At 48.5% G+C, this 27330-nt stretch overlaps 2 protein-coding genes across 2 annotated transcripts in view; both read right to left on the bottom strand.

Moving 5' to 3' along the window:
* The window catches only part of SIPA1 (signal-induced proliferation-associated 1), a 40646-nt gene extending 36829 nt beyond the window's left edge, over nt 1-3817 (bottom strand). The window contains 3 exon segments of the mRNA XM_070950646.1: nt 486-610; nt 2880-3474; nt 3476-3817. Of these exon segments, the coding sequence (XP_070806747.1) occupies nt 486-610; nt 2880-3474; nt 3476-3793 (1038 nt within the window). The 5' untranslated portion in view covers nt 3794-3817.
* An 18024-nt stretch (nt 3818-21841) lies between these two features.
* The window catches only part of PCNX3 (pecanex 3), a 58571-nt gene continuing 53082 nt past the window's right edge, over nt 21842-27330 (bottom strand). Inside the window, exons 33-35 of the mRNA XM_070951287.1 lie at nt 26193-26386; nt 25325-25734; nt 21842-22462 (exon numbers count right to left, since the gene is read on the bottom strand). Coding sequence (XP_070807388.1) covers nt 22262-22462; nt 25325-25734; nt 26193-26386 — 805 coding nt within the window. The 3' untranslated portion in view covers nt 21842-22261. The remainder of the gene's footprint in view (nt 22463-25324; nt 25735-26192; nt 26387-27330) is intronic.

Below are 27330 nucleotides of genomic sequence, written 5' to 3'. Positions count from 1 at the left end.
ATTTGGTTTTTCTTGCCTAAATGTAGAACCTTCCTTTTTTCCACAAAGAAGTAAGGTGATTATTTTAAAAGAACAATTTTGCCCGTAACCGAAAGAAACCCTTGATTAGGGTTTATTAGCGCACAGAACGCTGTTCCCTTCCCACCAAAGGTGGCCCGTTTTTCTACTTGCATTTTTTACCTGCTTTTGAACTGCTAGATTGGCAGAAGCTGGGACAAGTCACGGGAGCTCACCCCATTACGCGGCAGTAGGGATTCGAATGCCTAAATTTTCAAAATTTTGAATCAAAAAGATTCAAAGAAATTTGAAGCGGTATTTGAAATTTGAAGTGGTGTTGTAACTTCGGTCACTAAACGAAAGGTTGCTAAGGCGAGGACTACCTGAACCATTTGTTAAGGTAGCAGACTCTGGGCATCTCCCACCTCCTTCCCACCACCCATAATCCACACCTCTGCCCTCCATTGGGGCACGAGACCACTGCCCACCTGGCTCGTGCGAATGATCAGACGGTAGTTGTACTGCGGGCCGGCGCTGCCTTCCTTTTCTTCGCGACGGAGGGAGATGGCCACAGCGCCCAGCTGATCGTCCACCCCGAAGAAATTTTGGTGTTCTGGGGAAAGACAGTGGAAGAATCCATGTGTTTATTTAACGCAGAATTCTTCAAACTTGGCAGCGTTAAGACTTGTTGGACTTCAACTCCCAGAATTCTCCTGGCTGGCTGGAGAATTCTGGGAGTTGAAGTCCACAAGTCTTAAAGTGGCCAAGTTTGGAGAACCCCTGATTTAACGCATCCAGAAGAAAGACAAGAAAACACATTCTTGAATACGCAGTTGTAGTTTAGGGCCCATGTTCTCCTTTCCACCGGCCTAAACCAAAAATATTCGAAAGAGGAAATGCAGTATTTTGTTTTGTTTTGTTTTGTTTTACAAAAAGGAAATGAGGAAATGGTAATTATTATAGTATGGCCCTGCACCACAGGAAGTGGAGATAAACTCACAGCACGAAATATCTCAAAGGAAAGATAACACAATGATGAACTGTTATTTAGTTTGGGTCTTTTACTGACAGTGACGCCTTTCAATAAACTTTTTTTTTTTTAAAAAAAAAAAACCTCTCTTCTCCAGTCGTGTTCCTCAACCTTGGCCGTTTTAAAGAAGTGTGGACTTCAACTCCCAGGATTCCCCAGCCGGCATGGATTCTGGGATTTGAAGTCCCCAATAATTTAGTTTATTCGGCATGAAACGGCGCTTAGTTATGTCACAGGAGGCTGCATATTCTGCAATATTGGGACTGTCGGTGAGTCAACCGCAGGTCCGAGGAGAAGCTGCTGCGGGACAGAGATGACAGCTGCCCTTCAAAAAATATGATTTATGGCTGGAGAATAGAAGCCAAAACAAGAAATAAGACTTCAAAAAACATTGACTATAACATAAAAATGTATATTTGTATAATCAGAACATAATATAGTATTATAACGTAATTACTATGCTATTACTAGAATTGTTAAAATGTATGAGAAGGAAAATATTGAACAGTGAATTACAAAAGCAGAATATACGCGCTGATACAGAAAGCTGTAAAATTATATTACACTGTTGTGTTGCTTGCGTTTTTTTATTTGTTTTGGTATTTGTATTTTTTTCTTCCTCCCCCCCCCTTTTTTTTACTTGTGGTTTTTAAACTTGGAAAACTTGGTTCAATCAAAAACTATTTTAAAATAAATAAATAAAAATTATGATTTAAATCGAGTTGATTTTTTTTTTTTTTTTACTAGTGATTTAAATCAGGGCTGGCTGAGGAATTCTGGGAGTTGAAGTCCCACAAGTCTTCAAAAGTTGCCGAGGTTGGAGACCCCCCTGATTTAAATCATGATTTAAGTCGACTTGATTTAAATCGACTTGATTTAATTCGACTTGATTTAAATCGACTTGATTTAAATCCAATCCAACCCCTGCTTCCTTTGCTGCAAAAGTTCACCGATTCGGGGTGGGGGAAAAAAAAAAAAAAGAAAAAAGGACACGTCAATGATCTTTTAAGGTTGTTCTATCATTTAACCCTAATGCAGAAAGGATGCAGAGTCAGCCACTTCGGAGCAAACTGGTCATGTGAAAGGGAAACAAAGGCAGGCAAAACAGAGGCTGTTGTAGCTTCTATTTTAAAACCAAGGGAAGGACACAGTCAGAAGTTCTTAGCCACAGAGACATCAAAGTGCTGAGTCCTGGGAAGAATGGCTAATCAAATTAGGGCAGGACGCTTTGATGTCCCAAAATTACTCTGCATTCGAAGATTAAATCTAATGGAGAAACTTAATTCCAACTGGAAATGGCTCCTGAACTACAGCTTTAACCCAGAGATTTCTTCTACGCCCCAAATATGGACTTTTTTAAAGTCTGGGGAGTCCTCGACGTACGACCATGATCGGCATCGGCATTTTCCCGTCGCTGAGCAAAGCAGCTGTTCAGCGAGAGGCGCCTGGTTTCACCTCTTTCCCACGGTTGTTAAGCGAAACACTGCGGTTGGTGGTAAATGAATCGTGCGGGGTTTAAGTCAATCCGTTGACTTTGTTCATTGGAAGCCAGCTGGGAAGGAGGGGGGGGGGAAATGGAGGATCATGTGACACCCCCCCCCAGGATGTTGCAACAGACATAGGTACATGCCAGTTGCCAAGCACTTAAAATTCTGATTACGTGACCGTGGGGATGTTACAATGATCATAAGCGCCTGAACAGGCCGTTAAGTCACTTTTTTTCGGTACCGTTGTAACTTAGAACGGTCGCTAAATGAATGAATGTGTTTCGATTTTATGAGAAATGGCAGCTCATTGAACATTTTTCCTCTCTTCTCCTCCCCCCACATTCTCCCTGCTGCCCCTCGTTCACCTTTGCCGTAAAAATGCTTCCGGTAGTAACAGGCTCCGAGATCGGCATACTCGATGGCGTGCATCACTCGGCTGCTCCTCTGTCCGTAACTTTCACGGGGTTCCTCCAGTACCGAAACGGCCATGTTTGGACAGTGGAAGCCTGCGGGCAGCCCCCGGTGTTGGCCTAGTCCTCGTTCGACTTCCCCTCCGGCTTCTACCCGAAAGGCGGAACAGCTAAGCACCAGCGTGCCTCCTTCCTCCTCTTCTGCCCCGTCCTCCAGAATCGGCATCACGTCCGCCGTACGGCACTGCGAAGCCGCCGAGGCGCCCGTGGTGACGTTGCCCTGCCTGGCGGCTTCTCGGGCCCCCTCGCCTGGCTCAAAGAGGATACTCTGGACGTCATAATGGGCCAAATGGCGGCCCCACACCGGCGTGGCCACCTCCGATGTGGGAAGCGATACGCTGGTCTCCACCAACGGGGCGCCACTCCCATCCGATTCCCAGACATCCGAGGCTGCAAGTCCCAGCAGCAGCAGGGGATCACGGAAACGGCGCGCGGTGGGGCTGCCTGCCCGAGACTCTTCGTGGCTGTGTGCCCGGGCTCGAGGGGGGCACTATGCTCTTTGAGGGCATGCTGGGGCTGCTGCTATTTCGCTGGAACCCCATCCCGGATGCCGCGGTCAGTGGCAACGGGGAGCTGGGAGCGCCCGCCGTGGTCGTCAGCTCCCCTTCGCTCAGGGTCACGTCGCTGTTGCTACGATGCATGAGGCCGCTGCGCTGTGGTGACCTCAGCGGCGGGCCACAGTGGCCCACAAGCGGGACCTCACACGCCTGGGGCTTGGGGGCCCGGAAATTGTCGAACGAGAAGGAGGTGAGTGGCGGACGGTTTGAGTGGCGTCGCATCTTGCGAACGAAGAGATCGTCTGACTGCATCGCCCCTGGCCGGCGTGCACTCAGGATTCCGGATCCCGCCCTTGTCTCTGATTGGAGGGAAGGCCACGCTGCCTCTCAGGCTCGCCAGCCAATCGAGGGCTCCCGAGACAGCCAGCGGTGGTCAAATCGACAGAGAAAGGCAGTGTGCTCCCCATGAAGGGACGCTCGCAAACCGTTTGGGAAAGGAGAAATTTCTGGCGTCCACTTCGACTCCGGCGTTGTGGGTCAGCATGCTGCAGCCACGGCGGTCGCAAAGGCCAGGAACGGGCAACGGTTCCGCGTCATCTTGGAAGTGTTTCTTGGACAAGAAAAGAGACAACGAAGAGTTAAAACAGGGTTTGGGGCAACCATACATGTTGCATCGAAGTGAAGGACATTATTAAACAATATTTAACATTATTATTAAAAATCATGCCTATATTTTTGCCTCCTATAGGCGTTTAGGACCACAATGGAGCCCAAAACTTCTGTTGCTAAGCGAGACATTTGTTAAGTGACTTCTGCCTCGTTTTACGACCTTTCTCACCACAGTTGTTAAGCGAACCACCGCCGTGGTTCAGTGAATAACACGGTTGTGAAATGAATCTGGCTTTCCCGTTGACTTTGCTTGTCAGAAGGTCGCCAAAGGGGACCCCCGGGACTCTGCACCCGTCATAAAAACGAGTCAGTTGTCAAGTGTCCAAATTCTGGTCACGTGACAGAGGGATGCTGCAACAGCTGCATATGTGAAAACAGTCAAAAGTGGCTTTTTCCAATAAGTGGCTTTTTCCCGCCACAAAATCTCCCTCACACGCCCTGGGATAGCCCTGAATTTGGGTGGTTTCACATACATCTTAACAGAACGGAATCACAGAGTTGGAAAGGACCTTGGAGGTCTTCTAGTCTGACCCCCTGCTCAAGCAGTAGATCCTATACCACAAGAGCCATGCCGCCAGCCGTTCGGCAATTCGATCCTGACAAGCTCAAGGTCGACTCAGCCTTCCATCCTTGCGAGGTGGGTAAAATGAGGACCCAGATTGTTGGGGGGCAAGAGGCTGACTCTGTAAACCGCTTAGAGAGGGTTGTGAAGCACCGTGAAGCGGTATATAAGTCTAAGTGCTATTGCTATTTCAGACAAGTGGCTGTCCAATCTCTTCTTTAAAATCTCCAGTGTGGAGCACCCACAACTTCTGGTGGCAAGCTGTTCCACTGGTTAAATATTCTCACTGTCAGGAAATTTCTCCTTAATTCTAAGTTGCTTCTCTCCTTGATTAGTTTCCACGCATTGCTTCTTGTCGTGCCTTTGGATGCTTTGGAGAAGAGCTTGACTCCCTCTTCTTTGGGGCAGCCCCTCAAATATTGGAACACTGCTATCATGTCTCCCCTAGTCCTTCTTTTCATTAAACTAGATCAGGGCTCGGCAACCTTAAACACTCAAAGAGCCACAAAAGTCCTAACTGGAAGCCCCCCATTCAATTCTGGAGCCAACCGGAAATCCGGTTCCCCCACCATAGAGTCTCCTCCTAGCGCAGCGTCCTTTTTCCTCTACCTGTCCTAACCGAAAGCCCTATCAATTGTGAAGCCGACCGGCGACAAGGAGCCACAGCAGAGGGATGAAAGAGCCACATGCGGCTCCAGAGCCGCAGGTTGCTGACTCCTGAACTAGACATACCCAATTCATCAACCGTTCTTCCTGAGCCTCCAGCCCCCTAATCATCTTTGTTGCTCTTCTTTGCACTTTTTCCAGAGTTTCAACGTCTTTTTTTACATCATGGCAACCAAAAATGGATGCAGTATTCCAAGTGGTCTTCCCCAAGGCCTTATAAAGTGATACTAATACTTCACATGATCTTGATTCCATCCTTCTATTAATAACTAACCACCGTAGCAATTGAGGAAAATTCTAATTGAAGGCAGTGCTCGACTTACAACCACTTGCAACGTTTTTTCAATTGTCCAAAGTTGAAATGGCACTGAGAAAAAAAGGGACTTAGAACCAGTCCTCATACTTACGACCGTTGCAACCTTCCCTACGATCAGCTGATCAAAATTTGTGGCCGTTGGCAGCCAGCATGTATTGATGACAGTGGCAGGATCCCAGGGTCAGGTGATCCCCAGTTGCGATCTTCCCAACTGGCTTCCAAGAAGCAATGGGGAAAGCTGGATTCACAGAAGGACCATGTGATTCGCTTATAAGAGCCACAACAATTTTCTCTAGCAACCGTGGGAAAGAAGGTCATAAAATTGGACTCAACTCACTTTAAGAACCCTTTTTCCAGAGTTTCAACCTCTTTTTTTTTTAATATCGCGGCGACCAAAATCGGATGCAATATTCTTCTACCCTGTTTCTCCAAAAATACGACCCAACTGGAAAATAAGTCCTAGCGTTATTTTTTTCAGGATGCTCGTAATATAAGCCCTACCTCCAAAATAAGCCAGATGTGTCAGCCAGATGGATGCATTTAGTAATGTATTTCTCCTAAAATAAGACCTAACCAGAAAAAAAGCCCTAATGTGTCTTTTGGAGCAAAAATATAAGACTTGGTCTTATTCTTGGGGAAACATGGTTAAGTGCGAGCTTACTAAGGCCCTATCAAGTGGTATTACCGTGCTTTCCCGAAAATAAGACCCTGTCTTATATTTTTTTTAACCCCGAAATAAGCACTTGGCCTTATTTTCGGGGAGATCTTATTATTTTGGGGCGCGTGGAGCAAGACGGGGCTCCTCTTGCCGTCTTACCTGATTTCCAGCTCTGTCTCCCTAACCCTAACCAGAGGAAATGGCGGGGCTCGGCTGCACATGTGTTTATATATTTTCAGGGAGGGCTTATTTTCAGGAAGGTCTTATTTTCGGGGAGGATTTATTTTCAGGGGAGGTCTTATTTTTTGCGGAAGGTTTATTTTCGGGGAAACAGGGTAGGTAATAGGATAGGTGCGAAGGATAATAAGTAATACAGCCCTACTCGTTTGATATCCTCTCTCATTTAAATGTTTTTGGGAAGGTCTTATTTTCGGGGGAGGATTTATTTTCGGAGGAGGATTTATTTTCAGGGGAGGTCTTATTTTTTTGGGAAGTTTTATTTTCGGGGAAACAGGGTAGGTAATAGGACAGGTGAGAAGGATAATAAGCAATACAGCCCTACTAGTTGGTTTGATATCCTCTCTCATTTAAATGTTTTCGGGGAGGTCTTATTTTCGGGAAGGTCTTATTTTCGGGGGAGGATTTATTTTCGGGGGAGGTCTTATTTTCGGGGGAAGGTTTATTTTCAGGGAAACACAGTAACATCACGAATCGGCTCTTCTAACGGTTTCCCATAATTAGTGGTAGTTGAGTCAAGGATGGGGAGGGGGCGGAGAGACAGAGACAGACAGAATGCGAGAGAAGAAAAAAGGAAGACATGTCTGGGAACTGGGTGATCACACCGTGCCGACGTTCGAGGCGGCCTCTAACCAAGCCACCCCAAGGCAGAATCTCTTGCGCTCTCATCCTCGATGGAGGAAGTGCAAAAACACACTTCTGCAAACAATCAAAGGAAAAAGGCCCGCTGTTCAGCCGTGGCTTGTGATGCAAGCACAACCAACCATCAAGCCTAGAGGGCATTGCACTTAAAAAGAAGAGAGGGCTGCCATGACCCAGAAAATAGAAATTAGTGCAAGGAAATGGAACTCGGTTTTTCAAAAGCGGGGGTGGGGGGAGGTACCCCTCCCCTAAATTGCGTGCAAAGATCAACCGACTGGGATGTAAGTTCTTCCTACTTGGGTTCCCATCAAGGTGACTATTTGGGTTCGGTTGCAACACGTATGCACACATGTCCAGAAATAAAATAGAAAGGGGGAAATTACTCAATTGGATTCTATTAAAAAAAAATCAGGCAAAAGTTACTAGTTACTACTATTGTTAGAAGCATTCTTCAGCACTGGGAAATTGATGGTGTGGAATTTGAATCCCAGAATTTTGGGAGTAGAAGTCCACCCATCTTAAAGCATGCTGGGTGGGGGATTCTGGGAGTGGAAGTCCATCCAACTTAAAATGGCCAAGGTTGAAAAAATTGGTCTAAATGAACACCATTTCTACCTGCTTCATACTTATGACCATTGCTGTGTCCGAAGGTCACAATCCCCTTTTGCAACCGTCTGACAAGCCAAGTCCATGGGGAAACCAAATTCATTTAGCAACCTGTGTTCCTAACACAGCAACCGTGGCAAGAAAGGTTGTAAAAATGGGGCAAAACTCACTTAACAAATTTCTCACTTAACAACATACATTTTGGGCTCCCTTGTGGTCGTAAGTCGAGGACCAGAGGTAAAATAAAAGCAACGTTTCCACGGTCACTCTCTCATCCTCAACTTTCCAGCCAAAAAAAAAAAAAAAAAAAAAACGGGGGTGAGGGGACCCCCCCACTCTCCAAATTGGCGAAATATTTATCTTGTCTTTTTCAGAAAATTGCAAATCTGCATTACTCAGGGCCTGCTGGGTTGCAGATCTTCCCCCCACGCGCTCTTCCCAAAATAATTCTGAATGGCCTTGATTAGAACTTGTCAGTTCCCATGTACAAAAGGCCACAGTTGGTGAAAATGACAAAGAGGCGCTAGTGAAGAAGGAGGAAAATGTTTTCGTGCCATTAGAGAAGGACGGGCGATTCAGACAGCAGCCGTGTCTGGCTTGGATTCGCTTAACAGCTGCTTTACTCACTTAATTAACCGCAGTGGTTCACTTAACCACTGGGGGCAAGAAAGGGGGCTAAAATGGGGGCAAAACTCACTTAACAACCGTCTCGCTTAGCCATGGAAATGTTGGGCTCAAGTGTGAACCTGCCAAAAGAGGAAAGGAAGGGAGAAGGGTTGGTTCACTTAGTGACTGCCCCATAAGCAGAGGGAAATGAAGGGAGAGAGGGATGGAAGGGAGGAAGGAGGGAGGGAAGGAAGGGAAGGAGGGAGGAAAGGAAGGAGGGAGAGAAGAAAGGAGGAAGGGAGGAAAGGAAGGAAGGAAGTGAAGGAGGGAGGGAGGAAGGAAAGGAAGGAAGGAGGGAGGAAAGGAGGGAGGGAGGGAGGGAAGGGAGGGAGGGAGGGAGGGAAGGAAGGAAGGGAAGGAAGGAGAGAGGGAGGAAAGGAAGGAAGGGAAGGAGGGAGGAAAGGAGGGAGGGAGGAAAGGAAGGAAGGAAGGGAAGGAGGGAGGGAGGAAAGAAAGGGAGGGAGGAAAGGAAGGAAGGAAAGGAGGGAGGAAGGAAAGGAAGGGAGGGAGGAAAGGAAGGAAGGGAAGGGAAGGAGGGAGGGAGGAAAGGAAGGAAGGGAAGGAGGAAAGGAAGGGAGGGAGGGAGGGAAGGAAGGAAGGAAGGGAAGGAGGGAGGGAGGAAAGGAAGGAGGGAGGGAGGAAGGGAGGGAGGAAAGGAAGGAAGGGAACGAAGGAGGGAGGGAGGAATGATAGGGAGGGAGGAAAGGAAGGAAGAAAAGAAAAGAGGGAGGAAGGAAAGGAAGGGAGGGAGGAAAGGAAGGAAGGGAAGGAGGGAGGGAGGAAACGAAGAAAGGAGGAAAGGAAGGGAGGGAGGGAGAGAAGGAAGGGAAGGAAGGAAGGAAGAAAGGGAAGGAGGGAAGGAGGGAGGGAGGGAGGGAGGGAGGGAGGAAGGAAGGAAGGAAGGAAGGAAGGAAGGAAGGAAGGAAGGAAGGAAGAAGCGGTCATTTGGTGGTAAGCGGATGGGGGGGGGTTTACAGGAAAAGACCTTGGGAGGGGGAAGCATGGCTGTTAAATGAGAAAAGGGACTTGACCCGAAGAGCAGAGGGAAGATGGCACAGCACACATTAAGACACAATAAAAGATTATTTTCGGGGGTGGCTGCAGAGAACAGATTGGGGCCGATCAAACCGCTGTGATTTTCCTATCAACGGGAGGGGTCACTATCTCCCCATCCGCAGCACCCCCCAATTTGTCCAGATCTCCCCTAGGCTGCGCCCCCCTACTACCCTTCCTTCACAGACTTTCCCCGCAAGTCAAAATTTGGCTAAAGGTGGAGAAATGTAAGCATTGGTCCAAAGTGGGTGGTTGACGCACAGCTCTTTGCTTCCTGTTTTGCAGAGGAAATGCAACAGAAGCGGAAGTCCGAATTCCCTGCCCCCCCCGTCCCGTGTCCCCCCCCCCAATCCCCGAGCTATGGCGTTTCTTCCTCTTCGCTGACCCTCCCCCACTCACCCCCAAGACAAAAGCCGTCCACGTAACATCCTCAGGAAAAAGCGACCGGCTTTGGCCGCAACCACGTCCCTCAACACCCTACACAGATAGTAGCTGGGTTGTGTACCTACAACGCACGTCCTCCTCCCTCTCTCTGGGAGATACCCCCCACCCACCCAAAAAAACACCCCAGCCGGGCTCTTTTTCGAAGACCCCATGCATAAGCGCGGCGCTTTGGAAAAGCAAAGGGCAAAAGGCGGAGGGGTCCCAATTCGGCCACTCCTTTAGCAGCTGGATTTCTAGCTGCGATGAATGGGGGTCTTTCTCCCTCTGGAAAGGCAGGTCAAGGGGGACGAGTGCCATTCAGGCTGCGTCAGACTCCAGCCGGCTGGCCAGGCAAGACAGGGTGGGCATTGAAAAGCAAGCTGGCGTCCCTGCGGGGAAGGGGACGAGGCCGAATTATACGGGGCAGTCCTCGACGTACGACCGTCCGTGAGCCCCAAATTTGCGTGGCTAAGCGAGACTCAAAGGTGCTTTTTTTCCCGCCCCAAGAGGCAACTGGACTTTCTGTTGTTGTTTTTTTCTTTGAAGAGGTTTCGCTTCTCATCCCAGAAGCTTCTTCAGCTCCGACTGCATGGTGGGCAGAGTCCGAGCTGAAGTCGGAGTTGAAGAAGCTTCTGGGAGGAGAAGCGAAATGTCTTCGAAGAAAAAAAACCAGAAAGTCCAGTTACCTCATGAAAAAATAAACACTTTTGGGACAACCGTGACCTGCATGACGGAGAATCTCCATAAGTGAGACATTTGCTAAGTGAGTTTGGCTCCGTTCTATGACTTTCCTTGCCACCATTGTTAAGTGAAATCACTGCAGACGTTAAGTTAGTCACGTGGCTGTTAAGCGAATCTGGCTTCCCCTCCTTGACTTGGCATGTCGGAAGGCCGCAAAAGGGGATCACGTAACCCCAGGACTCTGTAACTGTCATAAACACGAGTCAGTTGCCAAAGGGGGGGGTCGAATTTTGATCACATGACCGTGGGAATGCTGCGACGGTCGTTAAGGGTGAAAAACGGCCGTTAAGTCACTTTTTTCAGTGCCGTAACTTTGAACGGTCACTAAACGAATTGTTGTAAGTCAGGGACTATCTGTAGTCTGCAGAAGAAGCAGAACCAAGGTTTCCCTCTGCTATCTTGGCTTAGGTCGAAGTTTAGGTAGTCCTCGGCTTACAACAATTCATTTTGTGACTGTTCAAAGTTACAACGGCACTTGAAAAAGTGTCCGATGACCGTTTTTCACACTTACAACCAGTTGGGGCAACACCGTGGACACGTGATCAAAATTCAGAGGCTTGACAACTGACTCATATTTACGACGGTTGCAGTGTCCCAGGGTTATGACAACCAATGTCGACGAGGAAGTCAGATTTACTTAACAACCGTGTTACTAACTTAGCAACGGCAGTGATTCACTTAACAACGATGGCCAGATGGGTTGTAAAGCGGGGCAAAAACTCACTTAGCAACTGTCCCGCTTAAGCCACAGAAATGTTGGGCTCAACTGTGGTCGTAATTTGAGGATTACCTGTACGAGGTCCAGCTGCTCAGATTGTGACTTTAGAGTTGTGTTCCTCAACCGTGGCCCCTTTAAGACGGGTGGACTTCAACTCCCAGAATTCCCCAGCCAACTAGGGAATTCTGGGAGCTGAAGTCCACCTGTCTTAAAGGGGCCACGGTTGAGAAACACTGCTGTAGAGGCTGGGGCTCCAAACTGGACACCCATTGAATGGAAGATCTACTAGGGATGTAGCAACTGGTTTGTAAGAAGGAAAAAATGGTTTGCATTGGGTTTTCCTGGGAAAATCTTCTCAATGTGTCAGCTTGGGATCTCTTGGTGGTCTCCCATCCAAATTCTCTTCCTGGATGCATTTCCCCTATTTCATATTTTGAGAAATGTGTACTAACCCCTGCTTACTACTACTCCCTCTTTTTAAACAAGGTGGGCTTCTATGGCAGTTAATCCCCATTTACATCATGGATTCTCCAGGGTTACGTTCACACAAGACACTAAACCAGGTTAAAAGACAATCTTGCATTTATTCAACAGGCTAAGCTTGGTTTTTTTTTTTTTTTTTTGGTTTGATTTATATGCTGCCCTTCTCCGGAGACTCAGGGCGGCTTACAGTGTGTTAAGCAATAGCCTTCATACTTTGGTATATTTATATAAAGTCAATTTATTGCCCCCCCAATCTGGGTCCTCATTTTACCTACCTTAGAAAGGATGGAAGGCCGAGTCAACCTTGAGCCTGGTGAGATTTTGCAGGCAGCTGATGTTAATAACAGTGCTTTAGTCTGCTGCGCCACCAGGCTCTTTCTCTAACTTTGGTTAGAGAAACCAAAGTTAAATTTGCACGCCAATGAGAATAGACTTACAGGCAATCGTTTTAGCGACTACTCTAAGTTACAGCAGCCCTGAAAAAGGTGACTTACAACCAGTCCTCACACATATGACCACCGACGCAGCATCCCCACAATCACGTGATCAAAAATTCAGGCACTCGGCAACCAGAATTTATTTACAAATTACTGCAGTGGTCCCGGGTTATGGGATGGCTTTGGCTGAACTGTGAGGACACCCCACACTGCTTCAAGCTACTGTGTAAATCTAGGAAACGACTTCCTGCAATAACCAGGTTAAAGGGCTGTGTGAATGCAGCCCTTGGTGGAGATAATCCTCTTCCCATCGATTTTGCAATTTATTGTTTGTTTGTTTTTTTGCAAATCCCATTTGGAAATCCTTCTTTTGGCACGCGTCGTCATTTTGCAGGCCCTCCCTGCAGGAGCCCCCCCAATATTGTGAAGGGACTACAACACCCATCGTCTGTCAACACATACCCTTGCTGCCAAAGCCTGACAGGAGGAGGATCTCAATATCTGGACACTTATATCCAACTCTGCCTTCGCCAACCCTTCGCAAAACCACGATGCCAGTCAGGGCGATGTTTGAAGGTTAAATCAGGCAGCACAAATTTAAATCTCTTTTTACGGGAAGCTGAACAAGCATTTTGACTAGCCAGGATCTGAAATGAGAGGTTTGGGGTCTCCCCGCAGCAGGAAAGACGGTCGAAAGATTCTCGGTGGCATCTAACAGAATAACAGAGTAGGAAGGGACCTTGGAGGTCTTCTAGTCCAACCCCCCGACTAAAGCATTTCAGGCAAATGGATGTCCAATCTCTTATTAAAAACCTCCAGGGATGATGGAGCACCCACAGCTTCTGGTTGCAAGCAGTTCCGCTGGTTAATTGTTCTCAATTGTTCTCAATTGTTCTATAGAACTAAGGAGAAATTTCTCCTTAGTTCTATAGATTGAATCTCTCCTGGATTTATAAAGCATAACTAGTCCTCCATTTACAACAAGTTTGTTTAGTGACTGTTCGAAGTTACGACGGCACTGAAAACAGTGACTTGTGACTGTTTTTCACACTAAGGACTGTTGCAGTCAAGTGATAAGCCTCGGTGGTGCAGCGGACTAGAGTGCTGTTAAGTGCTAGCACTTAGCTGCCAGCTGCCTGCAATTAGTGCGAGTTCAAATCTCACCAGGCTCAAGGTTGACTCAGCCTTCCATCCTTCCGAGGTAGGTAAATTGAGGACCCGGATTGTGGGGGCAATAAGCCAACTTTGTATAGAACAACACCGCTTGGGGGGCCCGAAAGCCCTAATAAGCAGGTGTATACATAAAAGTATGCAGGCTCTTGCTATAATGCATTGTAAGCCGCCCTGAGTCTACGGAGAAGGGCGGCATATAAATTGGACTAATAAATAAATAAATAAATAAAAATGCAGACACTTGGCCACTGACTCATATTTACGATGGTTGCAGTGTCCTGGGATCATCCCCTTTTACGACCTTCTGTCAAGCGAAGTCGATGGGGAAGCCAGATTCACTTAACAGCCAGGTTACTCACTTAACGACTGTGGCAAGAAAGCTCCTAAAATGAGGAAAAACTCACTTAACGAACGTTCTCACTTAGCGACAGAAATCTTGGGCTCAATTTCTGGCTGTAAGTCAATTGTAGAGTCAATTTATTGCACTTTGCTGTGCTGGAAATCCGAATGTTCCCTAGCTATTGAGGTCAAGAGTCACGCTGGCTGGGGATGATGGCAACCCAAAACACCTGCTTTCCACCCCATGCAAATGGCAGCTTTAAAAATCTAAAAACCACATCCAGTGGCAAGAAGGCAGAATCCTAGCTTGGCATGCAAGAGAGCCTGGGTTCGAATCTCAAATGGTCAAAGGATCTTTTGATCTGGTTTCAGATCGTTTTCTGCACCCCAGGATAGCCAAGAGCCCAGAACGCAGCGTGGGTGGGTTTATTTAACAATCTAACCAGGATTAAACCATGATCTGGGTCTTGCACCTTACCCTGAACCTAAAAAGCTGAGTTTGCACAAGATGCTACACCACAGTAGGAAAAAAAATAACAACACTTAACTTTGAAGCTAACCATTTCACCAGAGAAACCCAAGTTCGAATTCCGACATGTCTGGAAATATTAAGTGGCCAGATCTAAAAATCTGTACTGATTTTTTTTAATATCAACATTGTGCTGGTTGGGCCAACCATCTCATTTGCATGAATTAGCTGCAGTGTTTAATCTGGCTTTTCATTCACAACCATAAGGACTAGAATCTTTGCTTGCCTTTTAGACCCTAAAATCTTATTTATTGTTCGGTTTTGTTTTGTTTTTTGGTTTCCCTCGAATGAGTGTCTGCTTTTTTTTTCCAAAACAGTTTTAGGGATGCAAATAAACTCAAAATGATTGTTATTTTAATAGCGCTACTTAAAAGCATTGAGGTTTTGAATTGAATTTCGGGATATTTTTGGGTAACGCTTTGTGGTTTCTGAAATCTTTTTCAAAATTCAGAATCTGAATTTTGCTTCAGATTTTGGATCTGGGGAAGATCGTGAAAAAGATCCAGATTTCCACCCCCAAGGTTGCAAAAGAACCGAGAACCAATTCCTGCCAGTGTGTGTTAATTTAGCTCTGCTGTTGCCACCTAATTGGGACGACGCTTTGCAACGAATCAGCTCAAATTAACTGGGTTTTTTTCCCAAACTTGGCCATGTGATGATGGGTGGACTTCAATTCCCAGAATTCCCCAGCCAGCACCCCTCTATGCACAAATCCATGAATGTCATTTTGCACGTCTTCCATGCAGGAGGCAGGAGACTCACAAGCCCCCCACCCTCCTAAAATACTGTAAAGGGACTCCAACTCCCATCGTCTGTCATCATGTGCCAATGCTGGCTGGGGGAATTCTGGGATTTGAAGTTTACAGACCGCCAAGGTTGGGGGAAAAAAAAAATACTCCTATAGGCTTGCCAAAAAAATAAAATAAAAAATAAAAACGGGGCACCCACAAATCACACATCTGGATCGACAGGCAAACTGAACCAGGTCAGCACAAATCTGCAACACAAGACAATCCAGCTGTCACAACTACTTCCCCCCCCTCTCTTTCTTTACGACCGCAAGAGCTTCACCCCATCCTGATGTTTCCATCTTCTGGGACTGACCTCCTCCCTCCCCCCCGTTGCAGGCAGGCGTCGCTAACCAGGCACCGCTGGCAGAAGCAGCCATTTCTATCCCAAAGCACCTCCTCGTCTTCCTCCAAGCCAGATGCCCTGCAGATGTGCTGGCCTTGAATCGCCTTTTTTTTTTTGCATCTCCAGCCAGCTGACCCACGGATGGGAATCGGGAGTCCAGCCGCCGAGGCCAAGGACGGGGTGTCCTCCCTTCCATCCACCCACCCCTCCCTCTCCCTGGAGGGGGAAGGGAAGGAAGGAAGGAAGGAAGGAAGATGCCTTCGCTCAAACATCTGGATCGCATCCTAGGGGGCTGACACACAGCAGGTTGGTGGACGGTGGGGAGGAAACCCTCTCCCAAGAAGCCGGCCTCGCAGGGTCGGCGTGCAAATGACAGGCCAGGGGGAGGTGGAAAGAAGAAACCCAAGCAGGGATTTTCTCCCCACCCCCCAACCACACACCATCCCCAAAAACAGGAGTGGGTGACCTCTCCTTGCCTTTCCAAAAGGGAAACTCCCTGGGGAAGCCCAAGAGGTTTTTTTTTTCAAAAGCAAAGCCAAGTGGATTGGAAGCACTCTGCACATGCTCGGGCAGGAGCAAAAAGCCAAGGCTGGGGGAGGAAGGGGAAAAAAAAAATCTGATTTTTTTTTTTTTTTTTGCTTCTCGGTTTTTTTTTTTTTTTTTGGAAAGCACACAATAGCAGCGGAGAAGACGGCGGCGGGCATCCCTCCGGCGCGGGGGCGCGCGCGGGGCTGCAAGAAAGCGAAAGTCGGGAGCGCGCATCCTTTGCTCCCGCGCTGCAAAAGGAGGGGAGGGAGCGCGCCCGGATACACGCGCGCGCCCGACGGTCCCCAGCAGCAGCAGCAGCAGCGGCGGCTGCTGTGCTGTCACGTTGCAAGCGGCAGCCTCTCTTCGCCATATGGTTGGGGTGGGAAAGCGGGGCTCGGGGGGGGGGGCGCGCCATCTCTCTCTCTCCCCCCCACCCCACTCCCTCCCCGGGGACCCTCGGTGCGCGTGCCCGCGTCCCTTCCTTCCTTCCTTCCTCGCGTTTGCACGTCTGAATGGAAGGCGCTCCGGTATTTTTTTTTTTTTTGCAAAAAAAATTAATAATAAAATGAAAAGCGACGCTTTTGCAAAACGGTTTCCTGCCTCCCCCCCCACCCCCAACCTGGGTCCAAATCCCCCCCCCCACTTCCCCATTGCACGTGCAAGATGCGTGTCCGGTTTTCTAAAAAAAAAAAAAAGCCCTTACCGCTTGCCGGAGCCGGCAGCCGCTTTCAGCGGCTTGCAACCGGGCGCTGCCTGCCTGCCTCTCTGCTGCTGCTCCGCTGCCGCGGCTTCTTCTTGCCCCGCGTGGACTGTCCGCGTCCGCTCCCTGCGGCCCAGGCACGGCGGCCCCGCCCTCGCCTGCCTTCCTCCTCCGATCCGGGGGGCGGGGAAGACCCAGAAATGGGGAGGAAGCGGGCGGCGTCAACCAGCAGCCGCTGGAGAAGGACGCGCAGGGCAGCAGAGCGAGGAAATCTGGGTTTCCTGATGGGCGGGGGTGGGAAGGGAGAGCTGCAAGGCAAAGCGGGCTTCTGAACATGTGCAGAGGGCCTGGTGGGGAAACCCCCAGCGCTCCTTTTGCCAAGGGGGCTTCTCTGCAAAACTTGAGGTCCCGCAGGAGAGCGGAACCAAGGTTTGCCCCCCCCCACTCCCCGCCTCTCGTTTAGGTTTAGGTTTATTAAATTTGTAGACCGCCCTTCTCCCGAAGGACTCAGGGCGGTGAACAGCCAAGATTAAAATACGTACAATATAAAAATTAAAATAAATTAAAACAGAATTAAATCAAATTGGCTTCCCAAAATTTAAAACCCTTTGCCCCTAAAATAACCCATTAAATAACCCATTTTAGCCTTTGTGGTCCGAAAGCAATAGCGAGAGCACTTATCTACCGCTTTTGCAGCCCTCTCTAAGCGGTTTACAGAGTCAGCCTTTTGCCCCCAACTATCTGGATCCTCATTTTACCGACCTTCAAGAGGACGGAAGGCTGAGTCAACCCTTGAGCTGGTCAGGATTGAACTGACTGTGGGCAGAATCAGCGGACAAGACTGCATTCTAACCACAAGGAAGGAGGGAAGGAAGGAAGGAGAGTTTGAAAGACAGAAGGTAAAGAGGGGGAGGAAGGATTGAGAGATGGATGGATGGAAGGGAGGGAGGGAGGCAGAGAGGAAGGAAGGTGGGGAGGGGGAGGAAGGAAGGATTAAGAGATGGCAATAGCAATAGTACTTAGACTTATATACTGCTTCACGGTGCTTTTGCAGCCCTCTCTAAGCGGTTTACAGAGTCAGCCTCTTGCCCCCCCAACAATCTGGGTCCTCATTTTACCAACCTCGGAAGGACGGAAGGCTGAGTCAACCTTGAGTTGGTCAGGATCAAACTCCTGACTGTGGGCACAATTAGTGGACAAAACTGCATTCTAACCACTGGGAGGGAGGGAGGGAGAGAGAAAGAAAGAAGAAAGAACGAAAGAAAGAATGAAAGAAAGGGCAATAGCATCTATACTTATATACCACTTTCCAGCCCTCACTAAGCGGTTTACAGAGTCAGCCTCTTGCCCCCAACAATCTGGGTCCTCATTTTACCTACCTGGGAAGGACGGAAGGCTGAGTCGACCTTGAGCCTGGTGAGATTTGAACTGCCAAATCACAGGGAGCAAAAGTAGCCTGCAGGACTACGCTCTAATCACTGCGTCACCGCGGCTGTACAGGTGGTCCTTGGTTTACAACGGTATGTTGAGGGACCGGAGTTGCCATAAGGGCACTGCAAAAAAATGTGGCTCGGGATGGTTTTTCACATATACGACCGTTGGTGGCGTCGTCCCCATGGTCGCATGATGGAAGTTCAGACGCTTGGAAACTGATTCGTAGTTATGACGGTCACAGTGTCCCGGTCAGGGGGGTCACGGGATCATCCCCTTTTGGGACTTTCTGACAACCAGTGTCGATGAGGAAGTTAGATTTACTTTTAACAGCTGTGCTATTAACAGTGGCAGCGATTCTGGGTTGCAAAACCTGGGGCAAAACTCACTCAATGACCGTCTCGCTTAGCAACAGAAGTCAAAGGGGAAGCCCGGTGAACTTAACCATCCTGTTATTAAACAGCTGCAGTGATTCGCTTAGCCATTGGGGTCAAGGTCGTAAAATAGGGAAAACTCCCTTAACTGTCTCGCTTAGCAACATTGGGCTGAATTGCGGTCGTAAATTGGAGGAGTAACTGCAAATTGGCTTTTGTCTTTAAAAGGGGGGTAACTTTGAATGTGCCTTTCTTGTCCTGGGGGGTGGCATATCTGCAGGAAGAAGACAGGAGGATGCGCCAACTTGCCCCTGCTTTAATGGGAAACATAGTGGCTAAGGCGCCTGGCACCCGGTGCACCCTTGAACGCAAATGACAAATCAGCACAGGAAAACACCTTTGAATGACTTTTCCCCTTTCTCTTGGAACCAGGGGGAAATCTGGGTCTTAATTAAACGGAGTGATAGTTTAAAACATCCCCTCCTTCCTCCTTTTAACATTGCTTAAGACAGTGAAATCTTGGAAGGAAGACAAGGGGGGTGAAAATGTTTGGGACCCTTGGCATTTCAGAAAGCCCAAAAACCATCTAATTTGAAGGTTGAATTTGCATAAAGTAACCTCCGAGCCAGATTAGATTAGAATAAATTAGAATAACAGAATAGAATAGAATGTATATAAAATAGAAAAGAAAATAGAATAGAAAATATGGAAATAGATTAACAGAATGAAAATAGAATAGGATTCTGAATGGAATAGAATAAGGAATAGAATAGCAGAATGAGTAATAGAATAGAATAGTTTCTATCCTATTTCCCCCTAAATAAGACATTCCCCTGATAATAAGGCCAATCGGGCTTTTGAGTGCATGACAATAAGGCCAAGCGCTTATTTCAGGGTCCAAAAAAATATAAGACAGGGCCTTATTTTCAGGGAAACATGGTATATAAAATAGAATATATAAAATAGAATATAAAATACAGAGAATAGAATAGAATAATAGAATGAAAATAGAATAACAGAAAATAGAATAGGATTCTGAATGGAATAAGAAATAGAATAGAACAGCAGAATGAATAACAGAATAGAATGTATAGAAAATAGAATATAAAAGAGAATAGAATAATAGAATGAAAATAGAATAACAGAATGAAAATAGAATAGAATAGGATTCCGAATAGAATAAGGAATAGAATAGAGTAGAATAGCAGGATGAATAACAGAATAGAATAGAATATATAGAAAAAAGAATATAGAAAATAGAATATAAAATAGAGAGAATAGAATAATAGAATGAAAATAGAATAACAGAATGAAAATAGAAGAGAATAGGATTCTGAATAGAATAGAATAAGGAATAGAATAGAATAGCAGAATGAATAACAGAACAGAATAGAATATATAGAAAAAAGAATATAGAAAATAGAATATAAAATACAGAGTAGAATAGAATAATAGAATGAAAATAAAATAACAGAATGAAAATAGAGAATAGGATTCTGAATAGAATAGAATAAGGAATAGAATAGAATAGCAGAATGAAAAACAGAATAGAATAATGTGTAGAAAAAAGAATATAGAAAATAGAATATAAAATAGAGAGAATAGAATAGAATAATAGAATGAAAATAGAATAACAGAATGAAAATACAAGAGAAATAGAGAATAGAAAATCGAATCGAATCTGGAAGGGACCTTGGAGGTCTTCTAGTCCAGCCCCTTGCTCAAGCAGGAGACCCTATGCCATTTCAGATAAGTGACTTGTCTAGTCTCTTCTTAAAAAACCTCCAGCGATGGAGGCACCCACGATTTCTGAAGGCAGTATTCTGAATTGCAATTTTTTTTTTGCAATAAATTGCGTTCACACAACTCCTTGAATCACTGGGGTTTTTTGTAACACAGAAATGGGCATCATCAATGCGGGTGGGAATCTCCCACTTGCTGGGCCAGCCAGCTCCCCCCCTCCCACTCCAAAGCTTGGAAAGAGGAGATAGGTTTTTCATCCCAGGATTCTACCTCCGGGTGAAATTAAAATTTCAGATTTGCTGCTCTTTGTTTTGACTGCAAAATCGAGGAAGAAAGCCAGAAAGCATTCAGAGAGTATCCCAAAGGTGGGGGTTTTTCCCCCCCCCAAGAGGCAACTGGAGTTTCTGGGGTTTTTTTTCTTTTGAAGACATTTCGCTTCTCATCCCGGAAGCTTCTTCGGCTCTGACTAGGATGGTGGGGAAGGGAAGGATTGATCCTCCTTGCAGACAAAGCTGGTCATTTGCATCCTTTTAGAGGGTCGTTGAGGCCACTTGGGAGGTTTGTCTGTGTCCTCGGGGTCATCTGAGTGGTGCAAATGGGTTCTGTAGTCCTGTGACCCTGAGGATTCTTTTAAGAAACGCAGTGATTCGCTTAACGAATGCGACAATCAGGTTGTAAAATGGGAGGCGGCTCACTTAACAACCACCTTGCTTAGCAATGGGGCCCCAACTGCAGGTGTAAGTCGTACTTGTAAACTACTTGCGTTTATTTCCTGAACATCGTCTTCAAAAAGAAAAAAAAACAAGGAAATCCAGGTGCTTCTTGAAAAAAAAAACACATTTGGGACAACCATGACGGAGAATCTTTACAGACTTTTAGCAGTACAATTTGGGGTGAATGCCCTTTAAATGGGGGGAGAGTAGGAATGGATTTCCAGAGGAAAAAACTGCAGACTACAGAAACCATTTGCACCTCTCAGGTGACCCCCGAGGACACAGACAAACCTCCAAGTGGCCTCAACGACCTTCTAAAAGGATGCAAATGACCAGCTGTCTGCAAGGAATATCAATCCTTCCCTTCCCCACCATCCAGTCAGAAGCTGAAGAAGCTTCTGGGACGAGAAGCGAAACGTCTTCAAAAGAAAAAAAAATCAGAAAGTCCAGTTGCCTCTTGAAAAATCACCTTTGGGACAACCATGACTTGGAGGAGTTGAGAATCTTCATGGACATTGAGAAATGAGAAAATATGAACGCCCCAAACCTCTCAAAAACGACGCCCGTCCAATTCTCGTTTCCGCTTTTCTGCAAAGACACCCCAACAAATCTACATCTTGCGTCGTTCCCTGCTTTTTTCCAAATCCTGAACGTCGAGGTTCATCGGCTGGTGTGATTTTTTCCCCGCCCGCTTCCCGCGTTTTTAACTTTCCCAACCAACCAAACCCCCAAATCCACAATCCTGGGAGGGGGGGGGGAAGACGGGGTTTGGAAACAAAACAAAACAAAACAAAAAGAATTATTATCGTTATTATTAACCCCGAGGGACGACAAGAGCAGGGCGGGGGGAGAAAAAAAAATGGGGGGGGGGAACCTTGAACATCAGTCGGTGAAGGACACAAAGTGCGGCGAGCAAGGCGGGTCCTTGTGATTTGTGGGGGGGGGGGGGGGAGCCTGCCCCTGCAGGCGAGTGTAAGATATTTTGGATGGGGGAGGCAGTGGGGTGGAGATGGCGGAGAGAGGAGGTGCAAATGGAAGAAATTGCAGGCAAGGCTGAAACAGCCTCTATTGCTCGTCCTTGGTCTTGCAGACAAAAAAGATGGTTTAAAGTTGGTTTGTGTGGATGAACAGAAGAGCGGGGAGTTATGGGTGACCACGGGGTGGGAAGCCAGGAAGAGTCAAACGGGACCAGCCCGTAGTTCTGTAGGACGTCAAGAGTGTGTGCCCCCCACTTCTAATTCAATATTGATGATCCAGAAGGGGCTGGCCGGCCGCGGGACTGTCCTCGTCTTCTCGTTGCCGGCCCCATTCGGCCACCAGAGGGTCGGGCTCGGGGAGCACAGAGTCTTCTTGAGGGGCAGCGGAGGAGGAGGAGGGTTCCAGAGGCAGCGGGCTAGGGGTGCTGGTAGCAGCCTCGGGGACTGGTCCTGGGACAGGAGCCTGCGGGAGAAAGGGAGAGAAAGCGCGACGTTATAGACGCGGACGGAAGGAAGATGGCTTTACGCGCAAAAATGGAAAAGACACTGCTCCCCAGAATGGATGAATGGTCGCAGAAGTTGGTGGGAGATGGAGAAACCAACTTGCTTTGAATAAAGAAAAAAAAAAAAAAAAAAACCATGAGCAGGTCAGGATCGAACTGCTGGCGGTCGGCAGAATTAAGTCTGCAATACTGCATTCTGACCACTGCGCCACCATGGGAATGGAATGGAATAGGATTCTGCAGTATATAAGTCTATACTTATGGAATGGAATGCAATAGCAATAGCAATAGCAATTAGACTTATATACCACTTTATAGTGCAGCAATGGTGAACCTTTTTGGCACCGAGTGCCGAAAAGGGAGCGCGCGCACACGTCTGGTCCTGGAAGAGGAGCTGCCCAGGGCGCATGCCCAGAAATGAACTTCCGGTTTCAGCTACTGAACTTCCGGTTTCAGCTACTGAACTTCCGGGTTCAGCCAGCTACTCTTCCGGGTTCCTGGCGCGCATGTGTGCGCAACGATCAGCTGGCCGGTGTGCATGCTCCCGCAGTTAAACGGAAGACCAGCTCTTCCAGTTTCCAGCACTGCCGCATGCAAAAATGCCAGTTCATCATCGCCCCCACATGCGCGCCAGAAACCCAGAAGAGGAACGGGGGCAACGCCGTGCATGCCAGGCGACATGGCTCCACGTACCACTTCGGGCACACGTGTCATAGGTTCGCCATCACGGTTATAGTGCTTTATACCCGCCTCTAAGCAGTTTACAAAGTCAGCCTGTTGACACCTAACAATCTGGGTCCTCATTTTACCGATCTCAGAAGGACGGAAGGCTGAGTCAACCTTGAGCCGGTCAGGATTGAACTCTCGGCAGTGGTCAGAATTAGCCTGAAATTCCACCTTCTGACCACTGCGCCACCACGGCGCTTAGCAGCTGATTAAACGATGGAGAATGTGCATCATAAAAACCCTGCTTGGCTTTCTCAAGCATTATGTCGAGCCCCAGCCAGGTCTCGCCACTCACGGGACTGGAGGGGAGAAGGATACCAGCTGTTCGAAAGGTCCACATGAGAGGCAGCTTGTCACACGGTCTCGGGGCGTCGCAGCACAGCACAGAGGACGACGCGGAGCAGAGACCGAGGGTGCAGCGCTCTCCTATGACATCAGGGAAGCGCCGGCTTTTTCACCGCCAAACAGCTGTTGGGAAGGGTTTTGCTTAACTGCCGGATGGTGGTTAGGGTGGGGAGATATGTATAAATAGCGCTACACAGCGGCTGCGTGTAGCCTTGACTTTACACTTATGATCCGGCTTGTTCTTTTCTGCTGGCTGTGTTGCTGAAACGACCAAAAGTAAAAAGCATTGCGAATCGCTCTTTCGTCTGGTTCTTTTGTTGCAATCCGGGCTGGCTGGGTGACGAGCTGAGAGAAAGTCAGCGCTGCCCTCTTCTTTCTAACTTTTTGACTGACGGTTTGGAGCATGGCTGAAGGGACGGTGCCAGGAGGGTTAGAGTCGGAGCTGGCATTTGAGGCTACCGCGGAGGAGGTACTTGCAGAGGCGGAGGCACCGCAGGAGACCATAGAGCAACCAGCGGTTAGACCCAAACTACGCATACCATGTGGGGATGACGGTCGTGGGACGGATGGCACGCAGGGTCAGGACTCTGGCCGCCTTGGACAGTCAACCTGTGGAGACTGGTGGCCTAGCTCTACCCTCGTCGGCCCCAAGATGCCAACCCCTCCCCTCATGGGTCCATTTTTCCGGGGTTGGAGGGAGCCCCGTTGGACAGATGAGGAAGAGGGGGACTGGGGTTTTGCTGCTACCGGTCCCGGACCCAGTACTATGGATACCCTTCGGGACCGCTTTGGGGAGGGAAGTTTCCGTGACGCCCATGCCTGGCAGCCGTGGGCCACTGGGCTGGACACATCACAAAGCATGTCCTGGCAGCAGACTGGCAGTTCGAGTTCACATTTTCACATTGCTAGTCCTAAATTCTGGAGGGAACAGGAACCAGGTCGAATGGATGACTATGGGGGATCCTGAGACCATAGGTCACCTGTGGGAGAGAGCGTTGGTCGGGCCCCAGAACAGCAGCCATAGAGGATGGAGGTCGGGGCTGAAAGGACACAGCAACCAGTGATGGATCGACCTCGGCCGGACAGGAGGGTAGGAGGTGAGCGGAGGAGTGTTGGAGCAAGCAGAACCCCGGATCCGGTACCAGTGTGGGGCCCCACGCCGGGGATGTGGGGTCCTCAGCCCACCTGGGGTCCTCCTGTATTGCAAGCCATGTTTGACGGAAGCCCAGACCGAGTGGCGTTGTTCTTAAGCCAGGTGATAAGCTATCTAGACCAATATGGGCGTTGGTACCCCTCCCAATGGGCCATGGTTGTGGCCATTACAGCGGTGTTAACTGGCGACGCTGCTGATTGGGTGGCCAGCTTGCATCGGAACCACGCTAGAGAACTGGTGGATGTAGGACAGTTTTTGGAGGCCCTTCGCTCCACTTTCGAAGACGAGTCCAGTGTGCAAGTGGCGGAAGGTGATCTAGCTGCACTCAAACAAAGGGGTGGCCAAAAGTAAAAAGCATTGCGAATCGCTCTTTCGTCTGGTTCTTTTGTTGCAATCCGGGCTGGGCTGGGTGACGAGCCGAGACATTATTAGGATACCAATAAGTACCACATTCATGCCGGTTTATGCTTGTGTCATCTTGGGGGTGATTGACAAAAGAATCAGGTTGTCTTTTGCACATGGGAGTCCGCATTAAAAAAAAAAAAAAAGACAGGAGGAATTGTGTAAAAAGCAGTGGGGGGGGGGGGGGATTACGTACCTGAGGTTTAGGGCTCCCTCCGATGCTGAGTGTCCCCAAGGCGGCAACAGCGTTAGACGCTATAGAAGAGCTGTCCTTTGTGTGGGGTGGTGGAGTTCCGGGCGGGAATTCGCTCTCGCTTCCCCCTAACCCGTTCAGTCCTTTGCGAGTTGGCAGGCTCCACTTGCTGCAGAGACCCTCGTAGACAAAAGGGGAGAGAGTCCCGAGGCTGGGGTGGAGGGGCAGAGGGGTACGTCCTGTGCCCTCGGCCACGGAAGCCAAGGAGCTGGCGCAGGAAAGCTGGCTTCCCAAGAAATGCGGACCTGGAGGCCACGACGCAGCGGGGGTCGGCGGGGGACGTCCGTCGGTCTGGCTTAGCTGGGGCTGGACCAGCCAGCTCTGGCTCGGAGGAGGAAGGCTGGGATCGGATTCTGCGGAGAGAACAAGGAAGGAAGGGCTGTCATGGCAGTGTGGGAATGGGGGAACGCGGGGGCTCAAGTGGTTAGGACGCTGGGCTGAATGATCGGCAGGCTTGCGTTCGAGACCCGGTTGCTGCTGTGGGACGGGGTGAGCTCCCGTCACACTGTCAAGAGTATGAATATTCATGGACTAGAATAGATCAGCCAATGGGAACATGCGTGATAACATGTCAGTTGAATCCCACCACTGTGTCCAACCTTGGTGACTTTAAAACCGGTGAACCTCAACACCCAGAATTCCCCCAGCCAGCATGCGCTGGCTGGGGGAATTCTGGGAGTTGAAGTCCACCGGTTGTAAAATCGCCAAGGTTGCACACCCCTGCTTTAAATCAAGCCTCAAAGAGTTCACCCCAACCAGGCTTCCCGATTCTTCCTTCCAACTTGGCCACCTTCCCAGAACGTTTTCTTACCTGCCTGAGATTGGGCACTCGTGGCCCCCGGCTCGGTGGGGTTTGCAGCCACCGGCCCGGCGTTGTGAGCCGTGCTCCCGGGGACCTGTGTGCTATGCCCGGGGGGGTTATTGCTGAGAGATGAGCCCCCACCACAGTCTGAATCTTCGATGTTGCCTCCGCTGTTGCAGCCGGCTCCGCAGCCTTTTTGCAACCTGCAGGGCAGAAGAGAACACAAGAAGATAGAAGAAGAAGAAGAAGAAGAAGAAGAGAGTTGTTAGGGACCTTGGAGGTCTTCTAGTCCAACCCCCTGCTCAGGCAAGAAACCCTAAACCATTTCAGGCAAATGGATGTCCAGTCTCTTCTTAAAAACCTCCAGTGTTAAAGCACCCACAACCTCTGGTGGCAAGCTGTTCCACTGGATATATCTTCTCACTGTCAGGAACTACTCCTTACTTCTAGATTGTTTCTCTCCTTGATTAGTTTCCACCCATTGCTTCTTGTCCTGCCCTCGGGTGCTTTGGAGACTAGGTTGACTCCCTCTTCTCGGTGGCAGCCCCTCAAATATTGGAAGACATGCTATCATGTCACCCCCTAGTCCTTCTTTTCATTAAACTAGACATACCCAATTCCAGCAACCATTCTTTATATGTTTTATTCTCCAGTTCCCTAATCCTCTTTCTTACTCTTCTCTGCACTCTTTCCAGAGTCTCCACATCTTCTTTATAATGTGGTGACCCAGTGATGAAATCCAATTTCTTTTACTACCGGGTCTATGGGTGCGCCTCGATGTGGCTTAGTGGGTGTGGCTTGGTTGGCATGGCAGGGAAAGGATAGTGCAAAATCTCCATTCCCACCCCACTCCTGAGGGAAGGATACTGTAAAATCTCCATTCCCTCCCCACTCCTGAGGGAAGGATACTGTAAAATCCCCATTCTCTCCCCACTCCTGGGGGAAGGATACTGCAAAATCTCCATTTTCTCCCCACTCCTGAGGGAAGGATGCTGCAAAATCTCTATTCCTTCCCCACTCCTGAGGGAAGGATACTGTAAAATCTCCATTCCCTCCCCACTCCTGAGGGAAGGATACTGCAAATCTCCATTCTCTCCCCACTCCTGAGGGAAGGATGCTGCAAAATCTCCATTCTCTCCCCACTCCT

The sequence above is a fragment of the Pituophis catenifer genome, unplaced genomic scaffold (assembly GCF_029215685.1).
Source record: "Pituophis catenifer annectens isolate HBS135680 unplaced genomic scaffold, rPitCat1.0.hap2 SCAF_10, whole genome shotgun sequence".
Lineage (NCBI taxonomy): Eukaryota > Metazoa > Chordata > Lepidosauria > Squamata > Colubridae > Pituophis > Pituophis catenifer.
This window is presented reverse-complemented; position numbering and strand designations above follow the sequence as displayed.